Source organism: Caretta caretta, chromosome 2 (assembly GCF_965140235.1).
Source record: "Caretta caretta isolate rCarCar2 chromosome 2, rCarCar1.hap1, whole genome shotgun sequence".
Classification (NCBI taxonomy): Eukaryota; Metazoa; Chordata; order Testudines; family Cheloniidae; genus Caretta; species Caretta caretta.
Window position 1 is genome coordinate 259,385,680 of NC_134207.1, and position 26,806 is coordinate 259,412,485.

The 26,806-nt window shown below is 48.6% G+C and overlaps 1 protein-coding gene across 3 annotated transcripts; it reads right to left on the reverse strand.

Annotated features, from left to right (window-relative positions):
* Positions 1-987: 987 nt before the first annotated feature.
* On the reverse strand, positions 988-26,650 carry LOC125631174 (uncharacterized). Of its 3 annotated transcripts, none has more exons than XM_048837457.2 (2): positions 24,746-26,650; positions 988-2,718 (listed from the first exon to the last, which is right to left on the reverse strand). In XM_048837457.2, the coding sequence occupies exon 2, from the start codon at positions 2,588-2,590 to the stop codon at positions 1,208-1,210; it is 1,383 nt and encodes a 460-aa protein (XP_048693414.2). In that variant the 5' UTR covers positions 2,591-2,718; positions 24,746-26,650; the 3' UTR covers positions 988-1,207. The 3 variants fall into 3 exon arrangements, with proteins under 3 accessions (XP_048693414.2, XP_048693416.2, XP_048693413.2); XM_048837459.2 differs by lacking the exon at positions 24,746-26,650 and adding an exon at positions 6,483-6,775 and having other exon boundaries at positions 988-2,715; XM_048837456.2 differs by lacking the exon at positions 24,746-26,650 and adding an exon at positions 6,483-6,775.
* Positions 26,651-26,806: the final 156 nt, after the last annotated feature.

Consider the following 26,806-nt stretch of genomic DNA (forward strand, 5'->3'; position numbering starts at 1 on the left):
TTTGGAAAATCGCTGTGTGACGATCAGTCTTTCTCAGCTATCCTAACAACATTTAGATCCATAACGCAGCAAACTTCCTAAATCAGTGCACGGAAGCCAAATCTCTGATCTGGTGCAACCTGCTTGCTAGGCATTTTAATGCAAAGGGAGGACAGCTTAGAGAAAACTGGCTCTAACTGCAGTGAGGGCTAATGGAATGAGTAGGAAGGTAGATGCTACCAGTTGCAGGGTTCCAATCCCAGCTGTCTTGCTAAGTAGCTTTGGCCAATTTTCAAAAGCCAGGGCAGGTGCCAGTAGTGATTTGGGGCTCCATCCGAGGAGCTCCGGTAGGATTTGGGGTGACCAAGGGATTTTTAAAGGTGGGTTTTGGACACGCCTTATTCCCAGTGCTCTGTGGGATTTTCAGAAGGGCCCATGCAAAATCCTTTGGTGCTCAGGGCTAAGCAGAAACAACCACTAGGTGCATATTAGCATATGTCAATCAGCAGACTGCACATGAGGCCTGGACATCCACTGGGCAGTTGCGTGAAGGAGGGCTGTTTTCAGACACCGCTGGAGAGTGGCTTGAATGATAGGGTTTGGGGCAGGTGCAGGCGATGTGGGAAATGACACCAAGAACAAGGGCAGCAAGAGAAACCAACTATGTGGGCCCAGAACCTAACACCGTACATTAAACAAAGACACCCTCCTTCCTCCACCAAGGAAGCATTGGTGGGAAAGGGCTGAAGAACCTCTCTGCCAATGCAGAGCAGAGGCTGTGCGCTCAGACTGTAACTCTGGCAGGAGCCATGGCATGAGCCTGAATATTTAGTCACCCCAGGCCTGACCCCCATCTCATGCAGCCATGGTGTCTAGGGACCAACGTGTTTTCTAACAGGCTGCAGAGTGTCACCTTGAGTCCTTCAGAGGGAGGGACAGTGCTGCTGTCACCTACTTCTCCTCCTCCTTTGTCCTCCTCTAACTCTCCCTCCAAAAGCAATGCACAGATTGAGGTCCTATTAGATTTTATTACCGTGCAAGCAAAAACAAATTAAAACAGCGGCAAGGACCCAGCCCATGCTCTTTGTCCTCTGCTGGATTTTCAGGTATTTTAGACTCCATGGAAGCTGGAGAGAGAGAGCAGCCCCAGGGGAGCTTCTGGGCACCTCCTACAGGTGACACAGGAAATCTGCATTGCAATTCAACATCCCCCACCCCACCCCTAGTGCTAGAGCGGGACCTGCATTATCTCATAGACCACGGTGAGGTTTTCTGCTGCCACCACCACATACGGCCTGTCGTTGGCATGGATCTCTTGGTGCCTTTTGAGGCTTGATTTGCGGGTGAAGTTCTTCCCGCATTTGGTGCAGACGTGGGACCTTTCCCCGGCATGGATCAGCTGGTGCCTCTTCAGGTGCCCGATGGCACTGTAGCTTTCTCCGCACTCCGTGCATATGTACGGCCCCTCCCGCGTGTGGATCAGCTGGTGCCTCATGAGGTTGGCCTTCTGACTGAAGCTCTTGCTGCACTGAGGACAGGTGTAGGGCTCCTCCCTTGTGTGGATTCTCTGGTGCGTGATCAGGGTGATCTTCTGCCGGAACCCCTTCCCGCACTCGCTGCATGTGAAGGGCCGCTCCCCCGTGTGGGTCCGGCGGTGTGTGATGAGCTGCGACTTGTCGATGAAGCTCTTCCCGCAGTCAGTGCATTTAAAGGGCCGCTCCCCTGTGTGGATCCTCTGGTGAATGATGATGTTGGACTTCTGGGTGAAGCATTTGCCGCACTCGGCGCACTTGTACGGCCGCTCCCCTGTGTGGATCCTCTCGTGCTGGACAAGCTGGGACCTCACGAAGAAGCACTTCTGGCATTGGCCACACTTGAATGGCCGCTCGTCCCGGTGGGTGCGCTGATGCTTGGTGAGGTTGCCTTTCTTGCTGAACTTCTTCCCACATTCAGAGCACGTGTGAGTCCGCTTTCTCCTCAGGCCTCCCCTTGGGGCGGAGAGTGCTCCCTGGTGGCTTTCCTCGACTTCCAGGCTGGGGGATGGTTCCGCTTCTGCGGTGCTTGTCTTGTGTCTTATGAGATCTCCTGTCAGATCTCTCTCACACCTGTTGGGTTCCTGTGAGCCTTGTCTCCTGAGAGGTCTCTGATGGGCTGTGAGATCTCCTGTTGCTGTTGTATTTCCCTGACACCCATTGGGTACCTCAGGGCCCTGTCTCCTGTGAGGTCTCCGATGGGCTGTGAGATTCCCCTTCTTAACAAAGCGTTTCCCACATTTGGCATACTCATGTGCTCTCTCTCCCGGCTGTGTGGTACCTACGTGGCTCCCCATGGTGCTGAAGCTTTTCTCATCTCCATCACCCTTGCCATGCTGGGCTCTCCAGTGGGCTGTCAGATCTACCATCTGATCAATGCTTTCCCCATATTCGCTGCATGGCCCCAGTCTCTGTGGTGCGTCTAATTTAAGGATTTCCATTGTAATGCTGCTCTGCTCCCAGGCTGCCCTGATGGACCAGGCCGCTGGGCTGTTATGGAAGCTTTGTTCGCAGGGAGTGGGTATGTCACATCTGTTTCCGGCTTCGTTTTGCTCTTTCTTTGCTTTATCCTGACTCATGAAGATTTCTACCTCGCATCGGCGTGCTCCCACTTCTCCTTCCTCATTTTGTTTCCTGAGGGGGCTCCCGTTTTTAGTCCACTCCTCTGGACGCTTCTCCTTATTTGAAACCGTTGGGCTTTCATCTGCTGGATGAACAATAAAATACAATCAGGCATTAGTTCAGAGGCTGATGACAGAAGTAAAGCCATAGTCATGGCTGTTAATTTTGGAGAAAATCTTGGAATGATCACAGCTAAGTTGAAGCCCAGGAGCTGGGGGCATTGTTATGTAAAGCTTAGACCGGGGGAATAAGTCTCAGAACTTCTGGTCCTTGGGGGCCATCTTGGCCACTGGCTTGCTTGTGACCATGGCAGTTAATCTATGCTCCCGCTACCTCTGCTCCCCACCTGTGAGCTAGACAACACAGACAGAGGGTGGGAGAAAAGCAATATCACCACCCCTATGTGGCAGACAGAGAACGGAGGCACAGAGAGATTGAAGGATGAAATCCTGGCCCTTCTGAAGTTAATGGGGGTTGGCTTCAGCAGAGTCACGAGTCACACAGCTAGTGTGTGGCAGAACTGGGAGCAGAGGCTGGAACCACAGCCCATTACTGTAACCACAGGTCCAAAGTCCTCTGCCACAACATCAGTGTTTACTAGTGAAGAAAAAGTCCCTGATTCTGATTCACTTCCACCAGCAGAAATCAGGAGTAACTCCAAAGAAGGTCCTGGAGTTACACTGATGCGAAATTGATTTGAGTCCAGAATCAGCCGCAGAGAGAGCAGCTTCTATTGCCTTTGGCCTAGCCACCAGCCTTCCCCTTTCCCTACTTCCCATTCAAACAAGGATATTACCCATCATTATTACAATAAAGCTTTGTCTTTTATTTTATTTTCAGGTGTTGGGGCTGCTTGTTTTCACAGCTTGTTTCCATTCCTTGCTGCTCCTGCTCTGACCTGCTGATCTGATGAGAGCAGGATGAGAGGCTGTAACAGACTCTGCCACATCCAGTTTCTTTCCTCTCTCTAGCACAAACTCTTGTACACATGGAAGTGTGCGACCACTTACTCACGCCAAAAAGCAACTGTGCAATCTTTCTTGTTCACCCATTTTAAATCGCATCCTTTGGAAATGGTTAAAGCTAAACTCACATCAAGGATGAATTCGGCCCATTGACTTTTAGGGTCTTGTTGCACTACAGAAAGAAATGGCCACTAGCCCATCTGTGTTTCAGTGGAGTGGAAATAGGGTTGACTAACTATTTGAAGGGAAAAAGAAAAGGAGGACTTGTGGCACCCTAGAGACTAACAAATTTATTTGAGCATAAACTTTCGTGAGCTACAGTTCACTTTGTTGGATGCATGCAGTGGAAAATACAGTGGGTGTTACCATACACACTGTAACGAGAGTGATCAGGTAAGGTGAGCTATTAGCAGAGGGGGGGCTTTTGTAGTGATAATCAAGGTGGGCCATTTCCAGCAGTTGACAAGAACGTGTGAGGAACAGTGGGGGGTGGAGGGAAGGGAATAAACATGGGGAAAACATGTCTGACAGAGGCTCATTCACCTGCACATCTACCAATGTGATATATGCCATTATGAGCCAGCAATGCCCCTCTGCCATGTACCTTGGCCAAACTGGACAGTCTCTACGTAAAAGAATAAATGGACACAAATCAGACGTCAAGAATTATAACATTCAAAAACCAGTCGGAGAACACTTCAGTCTCTTTGGTCACTCGATTACAGACCTAAAAGTGGCAATTCTTCAACAAAAAAACTTCAAAAATAGACTCCAATGAGGGACTGCTGAATTGGAATTAATTTGCAAACTGGATACAATTAACTTAGGCTTGAATAAAGACTGGGAGTGGATGGGTCATTACACAAAGTAAAACTAATTCCCCATGGTTCACACGTTCTTGTCAACTGCTGGAAATGGCCCACCTTGATTATCACTACAAAAGGTTCCCCCCTTCCCACCCCTACTTTCCTGCTAGTCATAGCTCACCTTACCTGATCACTCAGGTTACAGTGTGTATGGTAACACCCACTGTTTCATGTTCTCTGTGTATATAAATCTCCCCACTGTATTTTCCACTGCATGCATCCGATGAAGTGAGCTGTAGCTCGAAAGCTTATGCTCAAATAAATTTGTTAGTCTCTAAGGTGCCACAAGTCCTCCTTTTCTTTTTGCGGATACAGACTAACACGGTTGCTACTTTGAAACCTATTTGAAGGGAAAGTGCTTTAAATTAGGCTTGATCTGCCTATGGACTAAAACACTGTTCCCTAACACTGCGACAGAACCAAGAAATGCCTATGTTAGAACACAGTGCAGTGAAGTGCGGTGCAGTGCATATGGGCACTTAAACAGGATCGTGCATGGCCAGCCCCTAAGGTGTGGTGAGGCCACTTTGCACTGCACCTCTGATGCATTCTGTAGCCGGACAAGGGAGGATGGCTCCAATACATCCAGGCCAGTACGGAGGCATGGCCAGAGGAAAGACGGAGTGGCCTGGGTGCCCTGTTCCTTGCTGATTCCTGGCTGCATCTGGCCTCTAGGAACCAGTGGCAGCTGCTATAACATAGATTTGCACTGCACTGGATGCTCGCTGTGTCCTTTGCTCTGTACACAACAACAGCATGAAGGCACCACAAGGGCCAATATAACTATTTTTACTAAATATGCCAGGCGTGGCTACGTACACATGGCTGTTTCTGGCAGCTTCTAATACCAAGAACACAGTCAGCGCCACTGGAGGGTTCACACACAGCTTAAAAGGATACTGCTCTGCTTTTACATGAGGCAGCAGTCCTTGGCCATAGTGAAGTTTGTGGGTGAAGAGTTAGGACCCAGTCCTGCAAATACACATGGCTGGTCTTAACTTTATTCCCATGAGTAGCCCCAGTGATTTCAGGATCCAGGCCTGAAGGGACAACTTGATGACAGCTGCAGAAGAGAGCTGATGAGAATGACAATCGGTAATAATTAATGCAACATGAGGACGACTTACAGCACAACAACGTATTGTGATGCCGGCATAAAAATGGATTCTTGCTTTAAAATCCAAACACCTGCAAACACTTTGCCTCACTGACATTTTCACAGATATAACCAATGTTCGTAGTCTATATGGCCCTGATTCAGCAAAGCATATGCTAAACTTTAAAGACTTGTTTACCTGGGGAAATTGACCAGCAGAATTATAGCTAGGTCAGTATAACTCCTTTTGTGAACACTCCTATTCTGGAATAAAAGTGACATTAAGCTGGTGTAATATACATAATTATACAGCTATACTTCTGGTCAATTTCCCATGTAGATAAACCCCTTACATCAGGTAACTAACTAATTGATGATCTAAGGAAAATACACTCACACACCCACCTGCGTGCACACAACCAGGATATGAGCCGCACCACATGGCCTCATCAAGGCAGTTTGGGCTCATTATTTTCATACAGTTTTTAAAATTAAACACAGACGATTATTTTCTTTGACAAGGAGCAACTTTGACGTGTCAGCTGTTAAATAAAAGGACCTTAAAACATAAAAGATTTTGGTCCCATTCTGCTCATCAGCAAATATCCCTGGATACCTTGTAACTTCATCAGCTGTGAAAATATTGTCCCCAGTGCTTGCGTTTAAAGAAACAAGCAGGTGGCACCCAAAAGAATACATATCTGATTCTGATCAAAGAGGGAGATTTAACATCAGTAACTGCTAGACGTATAATATGAAGTTGATCAGAAATTTTCATGAAATATTTCCATGTATCAAACAATTTTTCACTTCTTTCTAGTTTATTCAGTCTCTAGTGATGAAACTTGGCCCATATACAGACACAAAAGACATTCATCGATGCTATCTTAGCTGTGGGAAAACATCCCCTTCAGGCATTTACCTTTTGTTCTCTAAGCATTAGCCAGATGAGGATTTTTCCATCAGAGGTAACTTGGCAACTAACGCAGAGTCCAGACCTCTCGCTTTTTGTCACACAAACACACTGTGGCTCTGCCCATCAGTTATTCTCCTCCAAATGTCTGCTGTGCTGACTCACAGGAAGTCTGTGTCCAGGCTTTAAAAGCTACCGGGGAAAGGGTAAAACACAAGGCAGAGAAACAAAGCCAGCAGAGCAGGGAGAGAGAAAGAGGCTGGAAAATCCTGGTGGATTTGGAAACCAGCTGGCATATGGGCAGAGCCTAGGTACCCTGGCATTGCCAGCCCCATCAGTTCTCCTGAAGATGCAATCAACATTAGCTAACCCTGGGCACTGGTGCATTAGCTGCACAGCTCCTCTTCTAGGGGATTTGCAGTGCCTTGCTGGGAGTTGTAGTCCTCCTGAGTGAGCAGCAAACAATGACTAATGTTGCTTTTTAAAATGAGCTGCCTGCTTTGAATAGAGCTTTTTACTCCCTTGGGTGGAACATTTAGCATGACCTCCAGGGAAGCAGTGTCCCTGGAGCTGTAATTAAGGAGAATAAAGAGCAACTGCTGCAGAGCCTTAGGGAGAAATTTTTCCAGGAATACTTTCCTTTCCTCTGGTTTCATGGCATGTGGCAAGGCAGAGAGGTGGAGGAGTTGGTCAGGCTTCATGTGGTTGACCTATACCACATGTGGTTGACCTATACCACCAAGTTTGTGGGCATGATTAAGTAGCTGGACCAGGACTTTGTTTATTATATTACACAGTGTGGTTGAAGATGAGATGCACCACACTGTGTAATATAATAAACAAAGTCCTGGTCCAGCTACTTAATCACGCCCACAAACTTTATTTTCCATCTCCTCCTTAATTCGTATGCTGCTGCTGTTAGGGCTACCTGCTCTTTCATCATCAGGGAGGTTCATCAGAAACAGTGTAGCTCCTGATTGGGACTAACACTCCTAGCTTGTGACAGAATGTTTGTTCTTCTTGTTGTCAGCTTGGAGGGCAGAGCTGGTCAGCAAGCTTGCAAGTTAGTGTGATCTGCAAATGCAGAGACACAATTTACAGGCTCTTTGTGCCTGCCGGGGTGTGCAGACCCCATCCCTAGCCTGGCAGGAACGAGTTAATACTTTTGGCCTCAGAAGAGCCTCAGCTGGCTGCAATCAGTGGGAGGGCATTCAGGAGGGGCCAGGGGCCTGTCAGTGGGGACTAGCTAAAGCAGGGGAGGGAGGTGCTGCACTGCAGGGCAGTAGAAAGATGAACTGGCAGGGAAAGCCGTAATAGTAGAGGCTTTGGTGTGAGGACAGGGATATCCAAGGGGGTTGTGATGAGCCAGGGAAGAGAGATCAGTCTGGTGGGACGAGCTGGTGAATTCCGGAGGTTGCGAAGTCTCAGGGAGAGCGCGGATGCGAGGGTGGAGGATGAATGCTCTGTATGGCAGGCATGACCCTGGGAGGGGAGCTGCTCATTTGACATGCAGCCACTGTGTGGAGTTGGCTTTCCTCAAAGAAGGGAAAGCAAGGCACGGTGGTGTATCCAGGCAGGGAGTCCCAGCACAACAAGAAAACAATTGCCCCTCTGCAAATCTTAGCAGCACATAGTACAGGTGCACAATGGAAGTACTAGGTTGCACATAATAAATTGCTGCACAGTTCATTACAGTGACTAGTTAAGAAAGTGTTACTGTGTGGGTATGTGTCAGTATCTGAAAGCTCTCAGTAAGGACACAGCTGTCAATGACATTGGCGTGGGAGAAGATTTTGGGGGTACAGATTGCAAATGTGTGTGAGAGAAATTTGGGCTGGTCAACAATCTTACCACCGAACTTTCCTTTCTTGTGGTTTTCATGGTTTTGTTTTTTCAATGAAAAGTCAAAATTATGCCAAAGGGGGGAGAAAGAGAGAAGCCATTTTCTAACCAGTTCTATATACATATACACACACAGGCAATTTTCATTCCATCCCTCCAAAACGATACATAATATGCCTTATGTGTAAAATACATGCACTAAACGTACTACATTTATTATTAATATAACTAATTGTTCCTCCCATATAGGATTACCTGGTGTGTGAGTTAGGGAAGTTGGTGGAATATTTTTCAGTGTTTTAATTGTTGCCCATAAGGGGATTCCCTCTCTCATCTCCTCCCCTCCCTGACCCCTCTCTCTCAAAAACACTCTCGCTCTCTTTCAAACCCAGCATTCAAGTATTATCAGAGGGTGAGGCTGTTAATTAAGCTGAGATCTGAAAGAACCCCAGAGATATCTCTCTCCCCTGCTTCCCACACCTAGGATACCTTTGCCTCCCCACCTCCTTTCTAGATTCCCCCACTCTACTCCATCCTAGGATTTTTAACTTTTGTTTTAGGGGGGTTTTGGTGGAGATTTGTCTAACCACCTACTGTCGCTTTTTGGTTTGCCCGAGCTGCTCTGTTTAGATTGTTTTGAAACCCCTTCCCTCGGTTCCCCTTTTCTGTGTGTTAACAACCCCTTTCCCTGTCCTCTCCTGAGTGTCTCTTCTCTCCTCTTTTCAAGGTGCTCAATGATCTGGGCTTATTGTCTCTCTAAGATCTCATAAAGCTCCAGGATGAGGCCCTTGGTTGATGGCTCTGCTCCTCCGGCACAGTGGCACTTTTCCATCCCAGGATAAAGCTCTTCTGTGCCAGAGACAGACCTTTCTTGGGGATTGGTGGGAGCCTGTGGAACGAACTCCCGGAGGAACTACTGACCATCCCAAATCTCATCACCTTCCACTTCAAGTGCAATGACCTCCCTCCTTTAACATAAGCACAGGGCAGGATGCACATGTAAATTGAACTTTAAAAACCTGCCATAACAAAACACTCCATTGTGTACACAGTTCTCTTCCGGAGAAGAGAATGACCAACATCACATTTCTTAATGCACCAGTAGAAAGCTTTCAGATCCCATGGTCATAGGGGTTGTAGAAGAACCTCTATAGGCTAGAATAGAAGGCTATATGCATGCAAGGTAATGCTGTTGTTACATAAGGGCAATGTGACTCAAATTCAACCCTGCACAAGGGCTCTCCAGGTCTGAAGCAGAACGTAAGTGCTGCATTTGGCCTGGTGCTGATCCCTGGCGCAGGGGTGAGTTTAATACCTATGAAAAGCTGCTGGGGTAGGAATCACTAATGAAAAACAAACACCACCTCGCCAGCAGCCTAGGATACATGCTTTCCTTTATTTCCCAAGCAACATGATTTATATGGAAAGCTGCATCAGAAACAATTCAGCTGCGGAAGTGGAGAACAGAAACCGTGGCCGGCAGAGATGGGCCAAAGTGCACTCAGTGATAGGGGTCCCATTGAATGTAGTCCAGCTTTGGGTTGCTGCATGCCCCCATGTTGGTCTGTGCATCCATCAGTGAATGGGACTCCCAGGGCCAGATTATCAGCTGGTTCTCTTTGATTTCCATGGAGCAACACTGGTTAACACCAGCCCATGCTCTGGCCACTAGTATTTAGACCCGAGCATATACCAGTGCTGCAGTGGAATGCAGCTAAAATGAGCCTCAAATAAATTGGTTAGTCTCTAAGGTGCCACAAGTCCTCCTTTTCTTTTTGCGAATACAGACTAACACGCTGTTACTCTGAAACCTCTCATTTGTCATGGTCATTCTTCTAGATCATATTTTGTTTCCCCAAATCGTATTCATCCCGATGCATTTCCTCCTTGCTTACCCTGATCAGGGCGGGGGACATTTGGCTGTCAGGGTCCCACTAGAAGTAATTATTTGATGTTATCAAAGGTCAAAAATGAGTTGCACCTTTTGGGTGATGCAGCCTATTCAGCTGCAGGTGACGATAACTGCACCTTTGTTGGCCTACTAATTAGAACCTGCCTTAGCATTAAAACAGATGGCAGCATTTGCTTCGCCCTGGCAGGATGGAGACTTTGCCCTGTACATGTCTGGAAAGGCTTTGTTTTGTGCGTGTGGGGATAGCAATCACGTGGCTGTCTCCTAATGCTCAGAGCAAGTTGTCCTTATAACAAGATTCACTGTACCTGGCCAGCTCAGGATGTTGCCGTCAGAAGAATTTGCTTCCGGAATCAGTGGTTGGATCAATGTAAGGTCCCAGGATTGCAAGCTGTTGAGCATGGTCTGCGCAGGTCTCACTGCCCTTTAGGAGGTGCTCTGCATCCTGCAGGACCAGTCCTACGGTGGCTGCCTGAAGTCTGAGATGTCGGGAGTAGAGCTGTCATTGGTATATTTTTGAATGCTCAGCCACTTGGAGCTTTGCTCAATAATATGGGGGATATGTCATTTTGGAACTCCACCTGCTGATACATTAGGTTCACATGTCCCGTACACTGGCGTTTCTTGGCATGGTCAAGCTAAATCTGCCTGCAGTCGGCATGCCCAAAGAACTGCTGCTGGGTTTTTTTTTAAAACACACTGCAGTACAACAGAGCAAAACACATCGCCTTTCGCAGCAAACCAGTTTTTAAAGTGGCTTTGAAAGTTCTTCTGCTCTCAGCTGCCAGAACACTAGCCTCTGCGCTCTCAGGGGCTGATTTTGATTGTCCATAAGGACTTGCTGAGTTGACCAAGATTGCAGCAAAATAACACCCTGGATCTTAAAATGAACTAACGAAAACCAAAGGCAGGGTTGGCAGTAGGAAGCAAACTCAGACCTTTTGAAGGATCTGGAAGCTTTGAGGCTTTCAGCATGTTGACTGGAGTCTAGAAGGAACCTTGCTGCCACTCCACAACACAATCAGTCCCTCTGGGACCTGGGCAATGGCCTGTATCAAGCACAGTATCCAAAATTGTCAAAGTAGGATGCCTAAGAGTAGGCACCTAAATCCATATTTAGGCATCTACTATTCTTCATTTGCGGCAGCATCTGGGAGCCTCAGTCATAGGACCCTGTTATGCTAGGCACTGTACAAACACAGGACAAAACGATGGGCCCTGCCCTGAAGAGTTTACCTGCTATGTAACTGTGGGGGCGGGAGAGCTAAATAAGTGGGGTGCTTCACAGAGGTGCTGAGGCCCGGCAGCTCTCATGGGAGTTGTAGGGACTCAGCACTTCTGAACTTTCGGCCGCTTGTTTAGGCACCCGAATATGGATTTATTGCCTGGTGTTAGGCGTGCAAGTTTGAACATTTCCCCCCACGTTTCTATGTGGCGAGATGGGCCTAAGCTAGACGGGTGGCTGCCGAGCCCCTTGATCTGCAGGGGATTTTGGTTCTGTGGCTGGGCTTTGAGTCTCCGACTATTTCCCATGGAAGTCTGGCATTGAATCTCAACCACGAAGCCATTACCTTTGCAGCTCTAAACATCATGGCTTGAGCAATGTCCATGACTGGCCAAGCAGGAGGGTGGCACAAATTGCTCTCCCTCCTTATAAGGAAAGCCAGAACTTTGTGGCATGGAAGCATCTCTGATTTTCAATGTGTCGCTCTCTAAACAGATCTGGAGCGGGACAGGGGCTGGATGGCTTTCCCTTTCCCCCGGGATTTATTTTTCATTCTTTGTCTCCACCCCGTTTTGCATCTCTGCTCCCCTCCCCTCCCCTAATTTCTGTAACTCTGTATTTCCAGTGGTTGCGAGGTTTACAGATTCTATCAGATGCTTCTATTGTGTTCTGGTTTTTAATCTTCCTTCATTTTACTGAGTGCCAAACCCTGCTCACACACTCAATGGAAGCATGTATCTGAGGACAGAATTTGGCTCATGCTGTTCTGTAGGGGCAAACTGGCCAGCACCAGTAAGTATCTCGGCTGTCTTCCTCTTGTCCTCAGCGTTATGAATGATCCAGAACCTTTCAAACAGAATCTCCACTGGTGCTCAGCGCTCGCAGCTCCCATTGACGTAATCAGGCGTGCTGCGGGCTCTGGGGCTCTCCACACATTCATTCATGTTCATTCCGTGTATGTACTTATCTCATTCTGTTAGTTTAGTCTTCGGCCTCTCTCTGGTTTGTTTCGTTCTAGTCTGATTCCGAGCACAGAACTAATGTAACCTTCAAACTGATCTTCTGCTCAATATTTATGGCTGGATTTTCAAAAGCACTTGGTGCCGGCTCAGCTCTGCCACCAGGGGGAGTTTGACCATTGACTATGATGGGAGCAGAGATAGCTCCGCACTGAACACCTTTTTTCCTAAGTCCCGCCCTCAAACTCTTGACAAGTCGCCCATCTTATCCATGTAAATCTTCCCTGACCCAATTCCTCCCTCTTCTTGTTGGTGCTTAGATGGAGAACCTGATGTCCCGGAGGGTGGGGGTGAGAATGGGGGAATCACTTAAAAACCAATTCTTTTAAAGGGATTCACAGATTTTCTCCTGTCCAAAAGTGATTCCAAGACGGTCGGTGGCTACTGAGGAGTGCGATTAGACAAAGTCCCACAGAACAAAACGTGGAGGGTCTATCACGATGTTAAATGGATGGCTCAGAAGCTAAAATGTCAAGTATTTTGGATGGATCCCTGAAGGATTGGTACTTCTTAGGATTGTTATATGCAGAAGGGGACAGCCAGAGAGAGGCGGAAGAAATGGCTGATGTAGAGGTGGAATTCAAGAAGCCCTCAGTATGCAGAATGGCCACTTGCCCATGTGGCTCCTTCTGTGTCAGTCTATTTCTCCTTCTTGTACTGCTTTGCCTATGTGGCCCCAATCCAGAAAAACACTTAGGCCTGGGCTAAACTTGAAGTGCAGCTGGTCAAACATTTTCAAAGGTTTTGTTTTGTGTTAGCGTGTGTATGTTTTGCAAAATGTGACTTAGTTCAGATCAAACTTTTCTGCAGGAAAACATGAATGTTTTTCAATTAAACTTTTTGAGGTTTCCGAGACAGCATTTCAAAATGAATGGCAGTGTTTCCTTTCACAATGCCCATTTAAAATTAAATATTCTGAATTGATAATTTGTATCAGTTGAAAATGCTGAAATGTTGCATTTTGAGGCTTCCAAACTGAAAATTTTTTGGAACTTTTCATTCTGTGAAAATGTGATCCCGGGATGCATAAACAGGGGAAACTCGAGTAGGAGTTGAGAGGTTAATTCACTTCTGTATTCAGTGCTGGTGCTGGAATATTGTATTCAGTGCTGGTGCTGGAATATTGTGTCCAGTTCTGGTGCCCACAATTCAAGAAGGAAGTTGATAAATTGGAGAGGGTTCAGAGAAGAGCCACAAACATGTTTAAAGGATTAGAAAACATGCCCTATTGTGATTAAGTTATTTGAGTCTATCAAAGAGAAGGTTAAGAGATTATTTGATTACAGTCTATAAGTATCTATATGGGAACAAATATTTAATAATGGGCTCTTCAGCCTAACAGAAAAAGGACTAACACCATGTTGCACTCGGAGCTCATGTTCAGCTGATTATCCACCATGACCCCCAAATCTTTTTCATTGTCACTGCTTCCCAGGAGAGAGTCCCCTGTCCTGTAAGGATGGCCTACATTCGTTGTTCCTAGCTAGAGACATGTCCATTTAGCCATATTAAAATGCATACTGTTTGCTTGTGCCCAGTTTACCAAGCAATCAAGATCACTTTTCATTATTTACCACTCCCACAAGTTTTATATCCTCTGCAAAGTTCATCAGTGATGATTTTATGCTTAATTCCAGCTCAGTGATAAAAATGTTAAGTAGCGTAGGGCCAAAAACGGATCGCTGCGGGACCCCACTGGAAACAGGCCCACTTGATGATGATTCACCATTTACAATTTCATTTTGAGACTTATCAGTTAGCCAGTCTTGAATCCATTGAATGTGTGCCATGTTAATTTTACATTGTATTTACACCATATTTAAGCAGCAGATGCTGAGAGAAATGTTATATTTTATTATAGGAGTTCAGGAGAACCTCACAGATACAAAATATCAACGCCCTGTGGAGGTCCCTAGTTCTGTGCTGGGTCTCGGTTATTTGGTTCATATGCAATGGAAATCACGACACAGTGCAATTCCACACTGAGTAACTTGCTGCTTTGATGAGAGCCCAAAGGGGGGATGTCCATTGCAGAGATCTCTGCTACAACCCATCCTTACCCTCTGCGAGGGATCTCACTGGAGCAGTCGGGCTCTGCCGGACATCAGAAGCAACAGCAATGATCTTTGCCATCACCACTTGATGCGGCAGGTGGGGACCTTTTGGTGCCTGTTGAGCCTTGATTTCTGAGTGACGCTTCTCCCAAGTGCCAGAGCTACGTGAGGCCTCGCCCCTCTGTTGGGCTGCTGGGGCGTCTTTAGATTCCCCCTGGTGCCCCGTGCGTAGGAACAATCTCCGTCCTAGCATGGAGCCTCTGATGCCTCATCAGAGTCATCTCCTGACTGAAGCTCTTCCCTCACTCTGTACCCTCAGCCCTCCCACACTGAAGACAGGCAAAGGGCCTCTCCTGGCCATGGCTGTGCTGGGGTGACGGTGTTCATTTTCTGGATGAAGCTCTTCTCTCACACACTGCACCAATCGGGTGTCTCGCTCAATCCGCTGGCGTATCATGAGCTGCGGCCTCTCAATGAAGCCTTCGCTGCAGGCGCTGCCTTCATGGGGCCTGTCCTGCCTGTGGGTCAGCGTGTGCCTGGTGAGGTGAACTTCTCCACACGCTGGTGCACGGGTACTCCCTCTTCCCCACCTGGGCTTTCTTCCCGGTCAAATGACTTCCTCTGAGAGCCAGCCCTTCCCCGTTCTTGGCCAGTGATTTTCCCAGTGTACTGCTTATTGGCTAAGCTACCCCTTGACCTGAGTGACCTCCGCAGTCCCTGCTCTCATGTGGCCTCCTTGCTGGGCAAGCTGTCTGGTGGGCCGCGAGATTTTCAGCAGTCTGGAGCCGTTCCTCGCGCTCAGTGTGTACGTAGGAGCCTCCTGCTGGGTGGATTCCTGCTATGATGGGACTGAAGTTGTTCTCAGTGCTGTGGTCCTCACCTGCATCGAGCTGAGCCCTATGGGGCACTGTACTCCTCACCACACTGAGGCTTATTTGCTGTCCATCATGTGCATCCCGCTCCTCTTTTATGTGGATTCTCGTCGGTGACATAGAAGCCGGCTGGGGACCGATGCTGTTGATATACCCAGAAATGTGTTGGTGTGGCCTCTCTCCCACGGCAGCCTCGGGTGCACCTTGAGGGTCTTCTTAAGTGTGAAGCTTTCGCTTTACCTGGGGCACATGTAGGGCTATTCGTCCTGGTGTATCCTCTGGGGCATGGCCAGGGAGACCTTAACAAACCACTTCCCACACTGGCTGCTGCACTTATGGGGGAGTTTCCTGCAGGTCGACCAGCCGGTATGTCTTAGAGGTCTTTTTGTGCACAAAGCGCTCCCTGCAGGCATAGGGCCTCTGGCCTGTGTGGCTCCTCTGGTGCATCGTGAAGTTCTCCTTCCAGGTAAAGCTCTTCCTGCACTGGGCACAGACTAACAGCTGCTTGCCTGGGTACCTCCTCCTGTGTGTGGCCACGGTTCTGTCGGTGATGAAGCTCTTCCTGCAGTTGGTGCAGATGTAGGGTCCCGCCCGGGAGTGGATCTTCTGGTGGTGATGACAGTGATCTTCTGGCTGAAGTGCCTCCTCACTGCAAACACGTGTAAGGCTTCTTGCCCATCTGGGTCCTCGGCTGGCCAGTGAGGGTTATCTTCTTGATGAAACCTTTCCTGCAGTCACTACACATGAACGACCTCTCTCCCATGTGGATTTCCAGGGGAGTCTTCCTGAACCTTTTCCCGCACTCAGGACATTTGTACAGTCTCTGTGAGGTGGGTTCTAGAAAGCTCTCCATGGTAACGACTCTTCTCACATCAGGCCCACGCTTATTCCAATCCTTGCTGCTGAGTTTGGCATCACTCCTATCATTTCCTATCACTCCTTCCCCAGCCTGGTGTGTTTCCTTCCTTTGCGGTTTTCCCTGAGCCAAGGGGAGTTGCAGTTGGTTTGTTAAACCAAACCCTTGGAAGCATTGTCTTTGCTCTCTTTAATTTATGGCCTGGTCCTTCCTTGGGCAGTTCCTGTTTTGTTCCTCTGTGTTCATGCCACACAGTCACATACTGCATAGAAAAGGAAATCCTGGCGTTAGTTCAAAGGCTGGTGCCTGGCATGATCGCTACACAGGGATATTCAGAAGCACTGAGCATTGGCCTTACTCTGCGCTCCTTGCAGTCGTTGGGAGAACTCCCGCTGACTCCCCTGGGAGCAGAGTGAGGCCAGCGCTGAAGGCTGTTGAAAATCCCACCCTAAATCCTAGCCCATCAGATTTTAGTATGGGAGGTTCTGACGCTTTTCAGGGCGCCGAGGGTTTGTGTGTCACCTTGTTGCCACCTGCCTGCAGCGTGAGGGAGTCTTGCCTGTGCCAGCTGGGTGTTCGTTCCTGTGATAAATGAAGTGTGTGTGTGGAGGTGGCTCCCTTTTATGAACACCCGGCCAGCCAGTTAGCTATAAAACCCCTGTTAGTAGCTGTTCTCTACTTGCTTTACCTGTAAAGGATTAACAAGCCCACAGGTAAAAGGAAGGGAGTGGGCACTTGATCAAAAGAGCCAATGGGAGGGCTAGAACTTTTTTAAATTGGGAAAAAACTCTCCTTTGTCTGTTTGTTGTGTTTCTCTGGGAAAGAGGTTGAACAGGGAGCAGTTATGCTATGAGAAGCTGAAAGCCAGGTATGAAAACCCATCAGATCATACCTAAAGATTGCTTATCTAAAACCCCAAAAATGTAAGTAAATTAGGGAATGTCTAGGAAGATGCAATTAGGGTTATTTATTTTATTTTTTATTGGCTTGTGGACTCCTCTGTGCTAACCCCAAATGCTTTTGTTTTGCTTGTAACCTTTAAGCTGGACCTCAAGAAGGTTATTCTTGATGTTGAAATTTTGTAAGTGGGTTTTTTTAAGTCTAGCAAAAGCCTAAGTTCCAGATGTATTTTCTTTCTTTTTGTTTTTAATAAAATTTTACCTTTTTCAAGAACAGGATTGGATTTTTGGTGTCCTAAGAGGTTTGCGCATGTTGTTTAATTGGCTGGTGGCAACAGCTGATTTCCTTTATTTTTCTTTCTCAGCTCTTCCCCGGGAGGGTGTGAAAGGGCTTGAGAGTACCCCACAGGAAGGAATTTCCAAGTGCGCCTTTCTGGTTTCAAAGGTGGTTTGTTTGTTTGTTGTATTTGGGTAGTGGCAGCATCTACCCATCCAAGGTCAGAGAGAAACTGTAACCTTGGGAGTTTAATACGAGCCTAGAGTGGCCAGTATTACTTTTTAAAAATCCTTGTGGGCCTCCACCTTCTGCACTCAAAATGCCAGAGTGGGGAATCAGCCTTGACAGCTCCCTAAAACAACCGGGCTATCAGACACTCTTCTCCAGCATTTGCTTTACACCCCCATCCCTCAATCCCTTCAAAGTGTCCCCCTATGGTGTCCAGCCACTGGATACCCATAGAAATCTCAGATCCTCTATTCCCAGAGTGTACCTCAGTTTACCAGTTTTACCCTAGACCACCACACCGGCATCACACACAGCCCTTGAGTTATAGTAAAACATAAGGAAATTTACTGAAGAAAGAACAGAGATTCAAACAGAAATAAGTAATGGAAACAAATGGTTACATAAGAAACAAAACAATCAAACACGAACTAGGGTCTGCGCTTGTGACTAATCACCTTTTCTGTCTAATAAAGTAGATTCCCACCACAAAGCCTCTTGCAGCATTAGCTGCCTCCCAAGGAGCTAGGGCCCAGTCTTGCATGACACACCACCGCACATCAAGGTACCTCCTCAGTGAATAGGTCCAGAGGGTCTTCCTCCTCCCTGTGATATACTGAATCAGCCTCTTGTCTTTATTCACCAGAGATCCCCTCATTGCCCTGTCCTTCCATTTCACTGCCAAGTGCTTTCCATGTTTAGAGTTTGTTTTTGACAGTTTTCTGCTGGCTCTTTTGGGTTGGTGCAATGGTGGACAATGGAACAATACCTGACATAACTGGCTAGCCAGGGAAAGGTGACAGCTCCCTCCAGCTTGCATGGGCCATCACCAAGACCTAAAATTCCCTGGTGACTCACTTTCACGCCAAGACCATGCGGCATCATTTTCAATGTAGCTACATTATTCCTTAAATATTACCCCTCCACACATCTCGCAATGATTATGAGCATCAATAAGTTACAAGCTTTCTGTAGAGACCTCACATGCTATCTTTTATGGATAAATACTGTGAAAATGGAGTATTAGGTGTAGTGAGTTGGTCAGGTCTGGGGCAGGAGCTGCTTATAAAAGACAGTGAAACCTGTGGCAGTTGGCACCCGTGGGCCTCTGTGTCTGTGTCAGTCTGGGTTGACAAGGATTAAACACAGTCAACATCTGATGTCTATTCTGAAGCCTGATCAGGGCCTGGGTGATCTGAATCAAGTTCTCAGTGGGCAGGAATCCATCTCTCTCTCTCTCTCCCCCTCCCTCTTTTCTCTCCGCCCCCCCCCCCCCCCCCGGGTTATCGATCAGCTACTTTCCCACCATACTCAAAACACAAATTACAAATGTAAGAAGGGAAAAATACTTTTGAGATATTTACAAATGAAAGTCTGTGTGGGGGAGAGTGAGACCCTCTCTAAATGTAATGTCTGGCCAGGTACGTAATACACCGTTCGGGCAACGGGAGTGCTGGTGCCATTGCACCAACTAGAAGGACATTGGAGTGTTCGGGGTGATGGTGTGTGAACAGCAGAGTGGGGAACTTTACACTCTGGAAGCAGTGGTCGTGGGTCATGCCATTAATTTATTCCTCCCCTTGAGTGCTGGGTTCTATATTTAGTCTGGGATTTTCCAAGAAAATCAGTCCTCATCCTCTTAGAAAAATGCAGGCATCTAAATACCTTCACCAAAAAATAAATATGAAAAAAGTAAAGTTAAGGAAAGGACAAAAGCTGGGTGCAGATAAATACCTGGGGGGTGAATTATGCAACCATCACACCTTCAGATGCTCTGTATAAATACTGCTCAAGGCAGAGCGTGTTTGTCTGGCTGATGGCTAGAGGAAGGAACTAAGAGAGATGAACCAAGACTGCAGTTCCAATTCTACCACGCTGACTAGTTGTTTGAGTATAGATGTGTTTCATCCCCTCTCTCTATGGCTCAATTTATTATCCATATGGAAAATGGGCCTAATAATTCCCTGCCCGTTAGAGCTTAATGCATTCATGTTAAAGGCCCTGCCTCCAAAGTTCTAAAGTCGGATTGCACGTGGACTTCATTCCGGCAGTGAGTTGCAATACGTTTTACTCCAATGCTTTAACCAACTGGAAAATAAGATGAAATTTTTTCTCAGGGCGGGTAATTAACCATTGGACCAGGGGCTGCAGTAATGTCACTCTCACTTGGAGTCTATAAATCAAGATTAGATGGATGTCTTTCTAAAAGATACACTCTAGTTCAATCACGAGTTGGGCTAGATGCAGGGACCACAGGGTGACATTCTATGGCATGTTGTGATGGGGCATGCGCCCCACACCGACCCTGGAGGGGTTAATATAGGCAAGAGAGGCCAATTAGCCATAGGCTGCACCCAGTGGGGAGCTGGAACATAATGAGGCTTAATTGGGGATGAAGCTCACCTGGGCAGAATCAGGCAGGGCATCTATAAATAGAGATCTGTAAATCCAAGCTCTGCAAATCTGTCTATCCATGTACCATTTTGGCGGATAAGAACCAGGCAGGCAGCTGTGAGGAACCATGGTGCAGACCCTCCACCTGTCCTGGGTGGGAGGTCTGGGGGGCAGGGACAAGGGCTGGGGTGTGCTTGGGACTCCTGCCCAGGGCAGGTGGAGGGTCCGCTGTGGTTCCCCAGAGCTACCAACCCGGCTCTTACCGTGGCCGGGCTGCAGCTCTCAGCTGCTGTCCTCTCCCCACCGCCCCCGGCCGGAGCTGGAGAGCCACGCTGGCAGCTGTGGAGAGCCTAGGCCCCTCCACCTGCCCCGGGTGGAGGGTCCGAGCAGACCCCCGGAAAGCTCAACAGGTCACAGCCCCGCCCTGGCTAGGCCAGCATGGAGCCGAGCCGTGGGGAGCCGCAGCGGACCCTCCATCTGCCCGCGGTGCAGGAGAGGGCTGAGGGCAGCCCCTGGCCATGTCCCCGTCCCCCAGGCTCCCTGCCTGGCTGAGGGCGGGTGGAGGGGCCACAACTCTGCGCGGGGTCCCCACAGCTCTCCCTGATCGGGCTCCGGTGCAGGACGCCTCAGAGCCTCAGCCTGGCCATGGTAAGTAGATATCCGCGGACAATTTATGCAAATACACGTTTTTATATCCGCGCAGGGCTCTATCTGTACAGCCGGGGCATTGGCAGCAGAGAAGGCCTGTAGTTGCACTCCCTGATACTCTGGGGGAAAGTAGGAGCCTGGAATAGGCAGTGTAGGAAGCCGTCCAGGGAAGGAGCAGTGTGGGCTGAGGGAATAAAACCCTGAACTGCTAGGTCGAGGGTTCCTGGATTGGAACCCAGTGCAGAGGGCGGGCCCGGGTTCCCCTTCCAGCCACTGCAGGAGTGGCACACTGGGGGCAGCCTATTTGGGGACTGCCGGGGACAGTTTGGAAGGAGACTTTGATAACACCCCAGAAGGGGGGGAACTTCAGTGTTACTTGGCAGAAGGGCTAAGCCGTGAAAGGGAAAACGCCGCAGCTCCGTGAGCGAGAGAGAGGCCCGGAGCGAGCGAGTGGGACGATGGGCTGAGGATCACCAGGACGGGACATCAGACCCTGTGGTAGCTAATCCCCAGATGGGTCACTAGGAGGCGCCAGAATGGTAAGCGAGCACTCCCGTCACACATGTATTATGCAGGAAGGCAGAATAGATCATCAGCATGGCTTTGTAATTTATGAACCAATAAAGGAGACATAAAGATGAGCTGAAAACTAGTGGCACGGCACATCCAAAGTACAGCTTTAGAGTTGGATATGCTTGGAGCTACACTTACATCTGGTCACCCAGGTTCTTCTGGGAACCTGACATGCAGGAGCATGCTGAAATCTGAAAGACTCAACTGTATAATATCCACCCAGGTAACAGAAACTATTGAACCGTTTGCTACAACCAGGATTAAGAGCCTGGACTGTGCATACATGTCCAGTGACACATTGACGGGAGTATCTAACTGTCCAACACAGCTGTAGTTTTAAGGCATAGAAGCAGCTTGTGTTAGTACAAGCCAGTTCTGCAAGGGTTCATTTGGAATAAACTGTCTTCGGTGTTGTTTGTGTCCTCTCCCGTTTGCAAAGCAGCAAAATGAACTTGCCGCGTCAGCTCAGCTCAGCACAATTTTTAGTTGACAAATCCTCCCAAAGCTGAGCACAGATCATTAAGGTATTTCTAGAGATGCTCTTCCTAGCCTAACCACATGCCCTGGTAACTTTCTTATGGCGATGTCAACGTGAAAGAAAATCCCAGTAGATGTGGAACGAGATCATTCCTTAACTTAAAACACAGAAGTTATTTTCCTGACAGAGGATGCTTTCTGTGTTCACCCTCCCGTGTCTGTTAGCCAGAAGCTGCAAACACACAGGAAGCTGAATGGAAAATGTCTTACCCAAGCAAATACCACTGCAAGCATATTTCTCTTCCCTTTAGTATTAACCAGAGGAAAGCTTGGCTACTCAGCTGACACTTGACAGATAATGAAATCCAGATCTCTGGGTCTTACTATTCTTCTTCCATCCCCTTGTCTCCTATGGCCTGCTCTGTGGACCCAGGGAAAGGCTGCTTCAGTGGTGTAGTAGACACTATAGGGGGAGGGAGCGAAATAGAGGCAGAGAGACAAAAGCTGGCTGGGAAGAGGGAGGGGAGATGGGGAGTAAGAAATTGCTTTGTGCAATGCCCTGCTGGGAGATGTAGTCTTTCCGTCAAAAGATTGCATGGCCTGAGATTACTGCTGTTCAGAAACAAACCAATAAACGCCGTCTAGCCGGCTGCATGCGGGGAGATCAGTGTGCCCTTAGCCTTGTCCTTTGTTAATTTAATGGTTCCTACAAGTGGGAAAGGAGTTTTTTTTTCTTGTGATCCTGTTCAGTAAAATGTTCAATGGGACTAACGTGACCCTATGCAGACTAGTAAACCTGTGGCACCTTCCCTTCACCGGCAGTAAACTGGAGGAGACGATTTAGCAGCCGCAGCAACTGATACTGCGACTCTAGTGCCGAATTCTCCGCTCACCCAACTTTCGTGACCAGTGCTTAATTTGAAATGGGAGAGGTGCCGGGACTCAAGCAAACGTTTTGCTTTCATAACTGACATGCCAAGCCCAGAAGGGCCGGGGCTACGAACTGCCAAGCCCAGAGAGGCCGTGGCTCAGCCCTGGCACAACTTAAGCACTCGTGCGGACCTACTGACTTCACTGGAGCGACTCGTGAGCCACTGGTCATGGTAGGATCAATTCCAGCCTTCAGGAGTCGAGTTCCATGCAGTCCACTGGGCCTGGCTCTTTTGGATCAGACCTTATGGAACCATCAGTGCTCCATGTGGGCAGTAAGCATCCCAGGGCACTGTCTGTAAGAGCAGATGTTTGCCCTGGTGTCCTTGGCCTAAATTTCCCCTCCTTCCTTATGTGGCATCCTGTGTGTCAGAGCTTCCAGCAGCAAGGGGAGCGTATGTTAATGCTGCTTGGTGTCCAGAGCATTTGAAACCCGTAGGGTTTCCCCAGAGATGAAAGGTACTAGACAGCTCTCCTCCATCCAGCCCCCCCCCCTCCCCCAAATGCTGCTGCCCTGGTCGGCTTCCTTTCCAGATGCTTGTATCCTATCCCTTAGGCCCATTGGTATCATTGATTCAAGCAGCCAATTGAAACCGAGGGGCACTATGAATGTGCTGCGGGGCTGACAATTGGCAGCACAGTCATGAGGTAACGTGGCCAAACATGGGACTCTGAGAGGTTTATTTTTAAAAGTCAGCTGGCTTGATTCTTCTCCTCCTCCTTACCCCTGCCCCTCACTTCAGCAGCGTCAGCCCCCTCGCCCCCCTTTGACCCTGAGAGCAGCATCAGACAAATGGCCTCTTCTTGCTCGCTGCGCTGTGCATTTGCCTTTGTCTGGCTTCAGTGCTGGAGGGGAGGGGAGAGTGAGCTGGATTTGAGTAAACTGGCTTTATTGCGGAATGAAGGCTATTTTGCTAAAAAGTGATGTGACTTTTTGCATTTGTGTTCCCAGCAGTGTTGTGACTTTTCCCCTGACAAACCAGCCAAACCTCCCTGAGGGCCTGCAGCCCATAAAGCTCAAGGGCAGGAGGTCAGAATACAATGGGGCAAGCGGACAGTGCCAGCAGCAGCCACCGTGTGTGTCTCTGCTGGGAGAGGAGCTCTGAGGCTGCCCGGCTGCAGGACCCAGGAAGCAATCCCTGGAGAAGGCACAGAGTGGACAGGGAATGGGATCACCCACCCTGGCAGATCCTGGAGATGCCCAGTCCATGGAACTGCCAGGTAGGTCAGTGCTGGGTCCTGACTCCCTCGGACCTTACTCCCCTTGGCAGGGGGCCTGCTACCAGCAAGGGTGCTCTGTGGGCGTTTAATGCTGCCTGATGGGATATCCCCTTGGCCTAGCTGTCCAAGGGCACCAGATGAGTGCAATACCACAGTGAGCACTGGTCCTCGATTCTACACCCTCCCACGGGAGCTCAGTCTCCATGATATATCCACAGAGAGGCCTCCATGAGGTCTTGGGGAAGTACCAATAACAATACTTAGAGATCTAGTAGTGAAAAGTGCTATATAAGAGCAGAGCTAAGTGCTTTACACATTTATCCCCATTTTACAGAAGGGGAAAACTGAGGCACAGAGCAGTGACATGACTTGCCCAAGTTCTCCAAGCAGAGTAGTGGCAGAGTTGGGAATAGAACCTATATTGGCTGAGTCCTAGCCCAATGCTTTAGCCATTAGCTAGGCCACAGTAGCAGCGCTCCCGTAAGTCCCCCTTGTTCTCTGTCAAGTTTTGTCCTGTCCACTGGTTGCTGAGCCAGGCTGTGGAAATGTCAGCACAATCAAATGATGCATTTTCCAAGGTGCGTAATACTCTTTTATAGCACAGAATTCCCCCAGATCTATAGCTCTGCAATGGACAAGTCCTATATAACATAGGCTATCACAAAGCATTGCAGTATACATGAAGAACAATGCAGGGCAATGTATCATTGACATCAGAAATCCATTTCACTCAAATATTCATGACCCAGTGTGCTGTGGGTATGGGGCAGTCCAATTCTGCAATTAGGGACCAGTGATACAAAGGGGAATGGAGGCTTGATTTTTGTTTGTTTTTTTAAAATACTTACTTTATTGAGGAGACTGTATAACCTGTCAGTACTGGCTTCCCCCACGAGCTGAGGTCCGGCTGCCGCCCTCGGTCCATGGTGCAATGCCCAGTGATGCCTGGGAAAGCGCAGTAGATCGATTGAGGGCAGCTTATTGTTCTAGATATCTTCGTAAAGGAAGTATCAACACACAAAACAAAATCCTCAAACATAGCTGCTTCCTCTGGGGTAAATCTCTAGGCCACAAAACTAGTCTAAGGAGAAGAAAACGATTACATCCAAAGAATGGGGGGATAAATAATTCTTCTCTTGATTACACACTTGAGCCCTCAAGTGAGGAGCTCTGGTATATTCCCCACTGAGGGAGGCCTAGTATATTGTCCTAGATTCATTGCCTACGTTCCACCGTATTCTTCTAGTGCAACGCAATCTCCATGCCCTTGGAGGTTGATAGTCTACCTGGCATGGATCAAGTCCCAGGGGACTGGGCACTACCATCCAGGAGATGGACTGATTCAGCTTATCTCCTCAGCCAACTCCTCTAGTGTGGTTCCTATGGAGACCCCAGTCAGAGATTAAAATTGTCCTTTCCTCTCCAGCCACCTGCCTTGCTGCCCAAACATGAGTCCCACCCCTTCAGCTCAATGGCTCCTGCAACACCTATGCCATAGGGGTAAATGAAAACCCATTGGGTGCAACCTCTCTTGGGGGATGAGATGAGGGAGAAGCTTCCTTCTCATATACAAAATCAAGATGTAGAACTAATGCCTAATAACTGACCACTACTTGACTTGACTCTACTCCTCTAAGTATTCCAGCTACACAGTGATCCTTAGTGCACATCCCTCAGCTGCTGCGTTCACTTCAGTCACATTGGGTGGTTGGGCGCAGAGTCTGGCTGTGGTGGTCTCGGGCTCCCTCCAGAGCTCTGGTCTGCCAATGTTCTTCAAGCCCCAGTGGTGCCCCCTGCCAGCCAACCCACCACATTAAAGATCCCATAGTCTGAGGAATACACTCCATTATAACGAAGTAGTAGAGAGCAAGAAAGAGTGGTGAGCTTTGCCACTTGCCCCCAAGCCACTTCGCAGCTCTCACTCTTTAGGACCTATCTAAAGGATAAAGGGTTTCTGTTCTTCTAGTCCATAGAGGACCCAGTCCACAAGCGGTGCAGCCTATCCCAAGGATTTTGATTGCTTCTTTCTTTAATCCCTAAATAATGCCCAGGAAATCCTGTAGTGACCTCCAGAGTCATGTTCACGGGAAAAAATAGATAGCACGAAAGAGCACCTATCCTGGGCTGCTGAAGCTATTGATGCTTCTGGAGCATCTTTTGTTTCCTCTAGTCACAGATACAGCAAGATGCTAGACCGAGACGACTGCTCTCGCTTATATCCAAGCAACAGCTTCGCCTGGATATGGCCGAGGGGACGTCTACACTGCAGCGAAGGTGTCATTCCAGCTCAGGGAGGTGTACATGGGCTAGCTCTCATTGAGCTAAAGCAATATTTTTAGGATGTGGCCGGCGGCATGGACTAACCACCAGAGCACAACGCTCTCCGAGATACACGTCGTTGTGGCTACACTGCTCTTTTTAGCATGCTAGCTCCACCCCGGTCTACAGCAAAAGATTAGGTTGATCCAGCTACATCATTCAGGGGTGTGAAAAACCCACCCCCCCGGAGCAACGTAGTTATGCTGCCCTAACCCCTGGTGTAGACAGCACTACCTCCCGTTGACCTAGCTACCACCTCTCGGGGAGATGGATCACTTATGCCGATGGGAGAACTGTAGCGTTTCAAGTGTAGACGAGCCTTTAGTCCAGGGGCAGGCAAACTTTTTGGCCTGAGGGCCGCATCGGGTTTCGGAAATTGTATGGAGGGCCGGTTAGGGAAGGGGGTCGTGGCCCAGCCCCCACCTCCTATCTGCCTCCCCCCCCGGACTCCTGCCCCATCCAACCCCCCCGTTCCCTGACGGTCCCCCTGGGACCCCTACTCCATCCACACCCCCGCCCCCCTGCTCCCTGTCCCCTGACCGCCCCCAGACTCCTGCCGCCCCATCCAACCCCTCCTCTCATTCCTTACT